This window comes from Populus euphratica, unplaced genomic scaffold (assembly GCF_000495115.2).
Source record: "Populus euphratica unplaced genomic scaffold, PopEup_1.0 scaffold5.1, whole genome shotgun sequence".
Lineage (NCBI taxonomy): Eukaryota > Viridiplantae > Streptophyta > Magnoliopsida > Malpighiales > Salicaceae > Populus > Populus euphratica.
The window spans coordinates 994,913-1,004,722 of NW_011499848.1; the positions used below are offsets into that span (position 1 = coordinate 994,913).

The following is a 9,810-nucleotide window of genomic DNA, read 5'->3' on the forward strand; positions in this document are numbered from 1 at the left end:
ATAGAGCTGGAGTATAAATTATCATGTTTTACCAATGAGCTTAGCACGCACATTACACTTATTCAGTTTAACCGAATTATATGGATATACATTCATGGGTTAATTTCGTTTCTTTGTTTAAAAAATTTATTTATCATATTTATTCATATGATAATTAGCCCCTCGAATAAGCAATTATATATAATTAAATTGAATATCTTAAACAAATTCTTCTCTTACTTTCTAACCTCATTAATATACCCATTTTATTCTATCTTTTTAGTACAATTTCAAGCAAAAAATTAAAAATAATAAATCTTAATTGGTTTGGTTAAGTTAAACTAAAACACTGTTTGGTGTTTTAATCGTAATATAACTTTATAACTCAATTTTGAATGTTATTTTTCTTTATAAAAAGTTAAGATATAAAATTACAATTTTGACAAGAAAGAAATACCCAATTCTATCATTTTTGAGTTTAGAATAAATAATCACAACAATATCTAAAATATGCTCAGAAGTTATATCAATTTAAAAATTTTCTTAATGATTAGCTTATATCTAGAGTTATATAATTAACAAATAACAAATACTAGTTTTATTTAAAAGTTAATATCTTTATCTACAACATTTTTTAAGAAATTAGACTTCAAATTCCATTGTTTTCAAACTTTAAATTCAAGCACAAGTTGGATGATCAAAGATATACATGGCTAAACTACATTCAACACCAACTATAGATTTTTTCTAAAATTCCTTCCATAATTCAACTTTAAATAGCATGTATAATATGTTTTAACAATAAATTCAACATAAAACACCTTCTCATTAAATATTATTATATAAACCTAAATTCTATTTACATAAATCCATACACATTAATAACTTCTCAATAAAAATAAAGTAATCACATACAAAAATACTGCTTATCATGTTTAAAGGAAGTTTAAAGAAGCTTTATGGTTTATTTTCTTTAGATTATCCATTTTTATCTTTATTTGAACTCTTTTTCTCTTATTTCTCTTTTTTTCTTCTTCTTGGTTCTTGCTTGATTTGTTTTTTTTCCCACACAAATCATGCAAAACTCATAGAATTTTAGAGGACTTCTCATCAATTTTTGAATGAATAATTTTTCAGTTTAATTACAAAAAAGCTCTTATACATTTCCCTTTAGATTTTTTTTATACGGAAACTACAATGTTTATGTCTAAATCATGAATCTTTCTTGAATTCTGATTGATTTAAATTTTATTTTATATAGAAAAATATGTCAAGAGAGTCTTTGTAAAACTTCAACCCAATCCAATGGTCAGACTGAAAATTATGCATGATAATATAAAACTGGTTAATTTATGATTTTTCTTCAAAAATATGAATTTTTTTTATTCAATCATTGCATAAATTATATCAATTATTTTACTAAATTCTTGATACCATTTTTTTATCCTAAATATATTTATTTTTCCTTTCTACTATTTATTTCAATTGCATACTTTGTTGCGGTAACGTTATTGATTTTTAAGCGATATTTACACCTTCATTCTTTACTTTTCTTTTGCACTATCCTTCCATGTAGTTCATTCTTTATTACCGTACCAATGGTTTTACTAACATTATGAATTTTGAATTCAAATTTATAATTTTTTTTAACTTTGTTAATGCCTTTAAATTTATATATGAAGGTTATCCTTTCCATTACAGAATATTTATTATTATTCTGTCATTTATTCTTTTCTTTTCTTTTTTTCATCCTGAGTTTTCGTCTTCCGTCTTATGTTTATAAAGGTTGTTACAGATGGTTTATTCTTCTTCTTTTTAAAAGAAGGAAGGGAAGCATTTTACGGGATCTAATTTCAAATCCCTAAATTAGTAAGAATTCCCAATCCTTTGAGGGGCAGTGGAAGGATAAAATTATAAACAAAAAGGCTAGCTAGTGATGTTTGCGATCAAAGACTGTAAACAGAAAGACTAAAATGATAACTACACATTAAAATCAGAGTTCCGAACAGACCAATCATATAGCCTTAGAATCCGTTTCTCAAGGCAAGGCAGAAGATGCTGCTGTTGAAATAGCAAGTTCATATATCCAGCAGATCATCAATGATCTTGCTCTGCTTTGATTTCCAGGAACAAAAAAAGATGCATCCCTTAACTTGACTGTACTTCATAATACATTATTTTTTCGTGAGGAGGACAGGACTTTAGAAAATTGCAATCAGTACATAAATCCATGCATTTCTTGTAATTTCAAAAGAAGTGCCAAGCAAATTCCCATCTCCTGCTTGCTAACCTTAAGATGCCATGCAATTGCAATCCATAAAATTACAACATTGCAAGTATGAATTCCTCAAATAATTCTTGTCATTTCTGGGAAAGTTTATTGATAAGTGGTCTCAGGAAAGGTTAAACAAATCTGATCTTTAAAGCCATTGTCAAATGCAGAAAAGTATTTGCTCTTATGATTAAAAGAAAAGTCCAGTATGCAAAATCATGCATATTGCTGGTTACTACTATGACTCCAAAAGCAGTAGTAGCAATTAAAAAGTGATGCCTCCTTCATTCTTCACAAAACACAATGGCATCAATCCCGGACTTCCCCTTGCTTCTTCCCACCAGATTTGAGATACCATCCCAGAGCACCAAAAACTGTAACTGTACCGGCTACAACTGCATAATTCCGGTATTTATCAGTTGATACTTTTTCAGTGGATACTCCAGGTGGTGTTGGGGAAGCAGCAGTACTTGCTTTGATATCAGTTGATGCCCCGCCTGAGCCTGAGGCAGTTGTCTCCTCTGGTTTAGGACCCTGAATAAAATAAACAAGTTTGAGCTTCATGGAATTAATACAGTTCCATCCAAGAAAACCTAACTGAACACAGTGCAGATACGGTGTCTTTCTTGAGAAAGCTGATAGGGGTAATTTTTGCCCCTGAAAAACTACCCAAGCCTAAGAGGCGCATATATCAAGATGGAATTACATATACAGTTGATCAAGTACTCAGTTAGTTTGCTTGTTTGAAATCTGATTGCTCAACTTGACAAACCTTCAATAAATTTCTACTTCTACTTTTAAGGAAGAAAGAAGAACAAAAGAATGAACTCTTCTCACTGCCAAGGACTTTTGGAGCTAGAGTTATATCGACTTAATGACTAAAATCACAAGGTAATTCATGACATACAAAAAAAGCTACATTGCCAGATCAAGGTTTTTTTTTTAAGAAAAAAAAGCACATAAGATGGCAATAACAAAGATTAAATAGAAAACGTGCTATAACCATACCTTGCGTGCAAGTTTCTCCAGTTTTTCTTTCTCAGCTTTCTGCAAAAGTCAAACAATGCATTGCAGTATCACAAACCATAAGAAGTCGTATTAAATCAGCCTTCCTTTCATTGAAATGCCGTGCAGCAACTAGATAATGAAGTAGATGCATGCAAATATTAAATAAATTTTGCCAAGCCACCACTCAGACATATATCGATTATTTTTTCAGGGTTCTTTAACTCTTTGAGTGTAACACATTTTAATACCAAACTTCAACAATCAAGTAATATGTGTGCGCAGATCACAACAAATGAAGGGACTTCATTTTTCCCCTTTGAATGAGGCTACTAGCATGCCAAAGCCATCCCAAATCCCATCTCTCATTTGGTTATATAATAAGGCCGCACAGCTTTTGACAGAAAATAGCTAAAAATAACCCTTTTAACTTTCAACTGCAAGATTGCTGCCTACAAGAATGAGTTGAAATAATGTCCGATTACTATAAAACTGTACCACCAAACCATTTCCATTTCAAGAGATCATAACATAATTAATCCCTAATCACCTTAGTAATTATAACAAGTCCAGTTTGGCTACTACAATGCACACCTTTTTTAGGACTAATTGCTTGTTTAGGAATGTGATTAGGGTTCCTTTTTAAATTTTTTTTATCTAAAAATGTATTAAAATAATATTTTTTATTTTGAAAAAATTATTTTTAATATTATTACAATAAAATTATGTAAAAATATACAAAAAAATATTAATTTAAAACAAAAATAAAAAATATTCAATTTTTTTCAAAACAATTTAAAAACACACAAACAAACAGCAGCCAAATGGAAGCAGCAGCGATAATATTAATTAATAAGTTTTCCTCGTTTTCGCTGAAAAATGACTTTATTCAGGACAATATTCTAAAAAGAAATTCCAAGTCAGAAAGAAAATAAAATAAAATAAATAATAATAATAATAATAATAATAATAGGATGACGATAGATTTTCTTCGTTTTAGCTAAAAATGACTTTATTCATGAAAAAAATCTGGAAAAAAATCCAAGGAAAAAGAAGAAAATCTCGAGATTTATTGTTTATTACCTTGATGTAAACATTTTCTGCAGCCTTTTCCTCTTCGCTGAGAACTTTGCCGCCGCTCGAGAATCTTCGAAATGCTAGTCGTCTGGCAGCAGAAACAGTCAGTGTCGCCATTGTTGACAGGGAGTAACACCTGTAATCAGGAGCTCATTAGTAATTTTAACAGATGAGAGAGAGAGACGAAATCTTGGATTTAATAGTGATTAAATTAGGGATTAAGAGAGGAATTAGCTTACTAATTTAAGAAATGCAGCACAGAGGCAGAGGCGGTGAGAGAGAGAAGTGGTAGCGGTGTGTTTTGCAGCGGCTTTGCTTGGAGATGCAGCAAGGGATGGGGATCAGGTGGAGTGATTAAAGGACTGTAGATCCTGGCCGTTAATTTTGATTTTTACGAATAGATGATGATAATGATTCTAGAGGCGTGCTAGGAGGGTGATTATAGTTATTTTGTAAAATAATTTTTTTAAAAGGGTTATTTTTAAAAATAATATATTAAAATAATTTAAAAATATTAAAAATATATTAATTTAAAATAAAAAATTAATTTTTTTAAAAAACAATCCTAAACATCCCTTAGGAGGGGGACTGGGTGTGTGAAACTTGCTATTGGGTCGTATTAATTCTTCTTTCCTATCTGGAGTCTAGGCCAGATGAGAGTAGAAAACAAGAGATGCAAGAAAAAATATTATTTTGATAGGTCCCTGAAATTTTAGATATTTTCGATTGAATCTCCTTTATTTATTTATTTGTGGATTCAAATAAATTCTACCTTTTTCCTTTTAATAACGATGTTCTTTCGTGGGAAACTTGTGATGGTTTGGATAGTAATCATGATTGAGAGTTTATGAATGATATGAGCATTCGATAAAAAGAAAAAAATTTCTTTAGGGATTTAGTTGAGAACATATATATATTTTTGAGTACTTTTCTTCTTTTATTTCTTTAGCTTATAGGTTCATATCCACAACTTAAATTTTTATAAATATTTAATTTTATTATTTTTTTGGATTGAGGTATTTTTGACAAGCCAACTACCCATACTATTTTTATAAAAAAAATTCAATTATTTCATAAATAAAATCCATCCATGCTATTTTAAAATAAAAACTATATATTTTATTATTTACACAAACACAAGTGTGAAAAAAAATATTTTTTGATAAAACAAAAAAGAGCAATAATGATGTTAACCAAACAAATCATGTCTCAATAGAAGTTAAGGCAAAAACTAAGAAAAAGTGACATTGAATTTGTTCAAAAAAATTATAACTAAAGGTATATAATCAAGGGTTATGATAAGTTGTTCTTTTTTTATTATTACAAATGAGAGGCTTGAACACAAGACCTCTTAACGGGTGAGACTCCACTATTAGTTAAGCTATATGCTCATTAGCAGTCATGATAGGTTGTTAATTGCTCGGTATAACAATAAAAATATAAAGTACATAAGTTGTTAACTCTTTGTCAAGATTTTTCAAATCTAATGGATAACTTTTATCGACCTGTAATATTTTTTCATTTACTTACTTTTTAACTTGTTGCTAAAAAAACTCTTTGATTTATAAGTATAAATAGATTATGCTAACGGTAAAGCTTTCAACGCTGTAACATATTCCTTTCTTTTCCAAATATTTTTACGAAATACAGTTTTTAAAAACTGCAGCAATTGTCAATTAAAAAACAAAGAAGTTACAAATTATGCATGTTCACGTACATATGGACAAATAAAAGCGAACCTTGCTCGTACAAAGCTAAAAATATCACACGTAAATTTATTATCTATAAAAACTTTTTATTATCTATAAAAACTTGTCATTAATACAATAATATTGTAATATAATAGCAACAGGTAAGCTCACAAACATAATCCAATGTCACGTATCCCTTTCTCCTTGTACAAAAACAAATCAAAATGGAAACTTGTCCTTTCCAAGATTATACTCAAGCTCATCGACCTCAAAACTATTTTCAATGATAGTATCAAGACCACTTATTATTATCTATATTTTTTTGTGTGAAAACACTAAAGTTAAGTCCATGTGTATTATAAGAACATAAACGTTGTTTCAAACCAATACTCCTAACCAATGATAGGAAAAAAGGTGGTGGCCAATACTCTCAACCATCTAGGTAGTGGCCAAGTGGTAAGGACTTGGAATCAAGGAGTTTGCTCCCTCTAGGTGGTGGCCAATACTCCTAACCATCTAGGTAGTGGCCAAGTGGTAAGGACTTGGGATCAAGGGGTTTGCTCCCTCTGTGGTCTCAGGTTCGAATCCTTGGTTGCTCATATGATGGCCACTGGAGGCTTACATGGTCGTTAACTTCAGGACCCGTGGGATTAGTCGTGGTGCGCGTAAGCTGGCCCGGACACCCACGTTAATCTAAAAAAAAAGGTACACTTTATGGTCGGTTACTAGTGAAAAACTTTAAGGTTTAAACATTACATGAATATCTACTGTCATTACCTTTGTAAACTCTATATTGCCAAAAATTATACAAGGTAACTAGTTCAAGGATAGTCCATGAAATGAAAATCCATAGAGGCATAACAATCATCATTAGTAACTATATTTCTTAGGTCATCTATATGAAGAATTTCATACTTTAGAGCACCTTATCATGTTGTTAGAATTAAAATGTGCTAGTATATTTGAATTTGAAAAGAACAATCAAGTATCATGATTGTCTATAAATTAACTAAACCAACATAACCACTAAAATTAATCCTATTTTGTTGTAAAAGTAGTGCTTTCAAGTATTGCATGTTAAAGTGCATCCATTTGTTGTAACACTATATTTATCCCATAGAAGGTCATAATTTGAAAAAAAAAAAACAAAAAGATTAGAATGTGGAAAGTATTTATATTCAAATGCAAATATGATAAAAGTTAAAGCAAAAAACATTGACCCCTATAATAAGCCTAATAGCACAAATATTCATATTTGTATGAATTATTTAAGCAAAATATAAACATTAATAACAATGATTTTCCATGTAGACTCTTTAATATATATGCCATTATAATATGGAAAGCTCTATGTGTCTCTAATATCTCATTCTTTCATTTTTTTATTTTTTTTTATCTTTCCTCCCTTATCGTTTTACATCATCTCATCTGTTATTATTGTCATTTGATTATTTTTGTTTCTTTCATGGACATTAAATTGTTGTTAAATGCTTGGAATGGATTTTGTTTGCAGGGGGATACATACATATACAATAGAAAATCTTTTTATAGACAAGTCATTGAGGTTATATTTGATGATAATGTCCTAAAAAATTCAATTAACTTGGGGGCAGGACTTATGTCTCAAACAATCAATTAATATCTTGGTTCTGACAATTCGATCCATTCTTTCTAGCCAAAATGGCTGAAGGTGAGTGTCTGATACCTACAAAAGATCTATTTGGTGAATTTAGAGATTTTTTGATGATTAAGTTAGTAAATTTAAATGGCTGAAGGTGAGTGTCTGATACCTGCAAAAGATCTATTTGGTGAATTTAGAGACTTTTTGATGATTAAGTTAGTAAATGTTTTTAGAGAAAATATAATAATATTATAAAAAAATACTTTGAAAATAAATATACAATTGAAGATTTTGAACATTTTGTTTAAATGATCCATTGTCTATTTATAGACCATGACTCTTTTTTATAGATATAAGGGGTTAAAGTATAATATTGCATTGATAGTATTAAAGTAGAAAAATATCATTGACATATGTATTAATGTTAAAGGGAAACATCTTGATATATATATTAACGAGGGAAAATATCCTCGATATATGTATTAATATAGACGAGAATATGATGGGTCCTTAAAAGACTTTTACATATTATTTCTTATATAATATTAATATCAATAGAAGTGTAGTAGGTTATTGGAGGATTTTATACATCTAATAGGTGTAGAAAAAGTAAGATATAAAAATATAGTTGTGTGTAAAAAAAGTGGGTCCTACCCTTGGTTAAACCCAAGGGAGGTTGGGTTTTATAGGGGGTTTGACCTTTTAAATTTGGGTATATCAGTATCCTCCAAGTTTTTTTAAATTTGGGTATATCAGTATCCTCCCAAGTTTTTGTGATATTGATACATAAAGACTTGTAAAAGTACTTGATATGACGAGTTTATCAAAAAAATTTGTATGAGATTCATGATGAAAACCACAGTTAATATACTAAAGAGCCCATGTGTAGGGTATACCCTATATTTGAAAAAAGAACTTCTGAGTTAAAGATGAACTATGGAAGAACCTATATTTAGAAAAAATTTCAAGAGAGTGAGGTGAAACCATAAAGAAATTCATATTTAGAAAAGTTTTCTAATAGGTGTAAAAACCTAATAAGGGTTAAGTCTATATTTAAAAAAATTTCTAAAAGGTTAAAAGGAACTATAGAGGGTGGAGCCTATACTTAAAAAAATTCCAAACAACTAAGGGGAACCTAAGAAAGATGAGCCTATATTTAGAAAAAATTCTAAGAGGTTGAAGGCAATAAATCCTTATCAACATCCATACTTGAAAAATTTCTAAGAGGTAAAAGGAATGGACCCATGTTAGCACCTAAACTTAATTTTTTTTATAGAGGGTGGAGGAGAACCTAAAGAAAGTGAGCCTATACCTATAAAATATTTTAAGAGACTAAGATGAGCAAATCCCTATTAATGCCTATACTTATAAAATCTACAAGGAGCGGGGGGGACGTATCCATATCGATGCTCATACTTAAAAAATTTCTTAAGAGGTAAAGATAAAACAAAAAAGAGTAAGCCTATACTTAGAAAATATTTTAAGAGCCTAAGGGGAGTGAATCCCTATCGACGCCTATACTTAAAAAATTTCAAGGGGCAGAGAGGACATACCTATGTTGACACTTATACTTAGAAAATTTTCTAAGAGATGAAAAAAACCCAAAAAAGGATGTTATTGCATTAAAGAGACCAAATCAATCAATTTTTTAGAGAGTTATTGTATTTTTTTAGAGTTGGAGGCTTATGGCCTACTTGGCAATGACATGGGCATGAAAGCCCTCCACTAAAAAAAGAGACCAAACCTGAGAGTAAGAGATTTGAGATCATTTCTAGAGATAACATAAAGTTCGAGAGCTTATATGGAGAGATAAAATGGTTCTTTTGGTTCTAATTAGCTTTAATGGTATATATTTGATTATAAGACAAGCGTCATGTTGCTTTATTAAGGTTGACCATCTTAAGCTATCATAGAAAGTGAAACTATCATATCAGAGAGAACTCATTCCAAGAAGATTGTGAAATTACACTATGAAGAACCCCTTTCAAGAAGAATGTGTGATAGCATTAGGGAAAACCTTTTTCTAAAGAGAGTGTTGATTAGTACTTAAAAGTGCATTTTTATCAAGGTTTTATATCATCATTTTGCACTTGAAGTATCAATAACTCCTTAACCAAAGCATGTTTTATAATAATATATCTAATAATATAAGATACCTTTAAGTT

The 9,810-nt window shown here is 29.8% G+C and overlaps 2 protein-coding genes across 3 annotated transcripts in view; one reads left to right on the forward strand and one right to left on the reverse strand.

Annotated features, from left to right (window-relative positions):
* Window positions 1-2,276: 2,276 nt before the first annotated feature.
* On the reverse strand, window positions 2,277-4,764 carry LOC105112725 (uncharacterized protein At2g27730, mitochondrial-like). 2 transcript variants are annotated; one of them, XM_011008540.1, is made up of 4 exons: window positions 4,573-4,764; window positions 4,340-4,469; window positions 3,260-3,298; window positions 2,277-2,773 (listed from the first exon to the last, which is right to left on the reverse strand). In XM_011008540.1, exons 2-4 carry the CDS (start codon window positions 4,448-4,450, stop codon window positions 2,561-2,563), a joined length of 363 nt encoding a protein of 120 aa, XP_011006842.1. In that variant the 5' UTR covers window positions 4,451-4,469; window positions 4,573-4,764; the 3' UTR covers window positions 2,277-2,560. The 2 variants fall into 2 exon arrangements, with proteins under 2 accessions (XP_011006842.1, XP_011006831.1); XM_011008529.1 differs by having other exon boundaries at window positions 2,277-2,785.
* Window positions 4,765-7,704: 2,940 nt separating this feature from the next.
* The window catches only part of LOC105119084 (protein transport protein SEC24-like), an 11,681-nt gene continuing 9,575 nt past the window's right edge, over window positions 7,705-9,810 (forward strand). Inside the window, exon 1 of the mRNA XM_011017185.1 lies at window positions 7,705-7,714. Coding sequence (XP_011015487.1) covers window positions 7,705-7,714 — 10 coding nt within the window. The remainder of the gene's footprint in view (window positions 7,715-9,810) is intronic.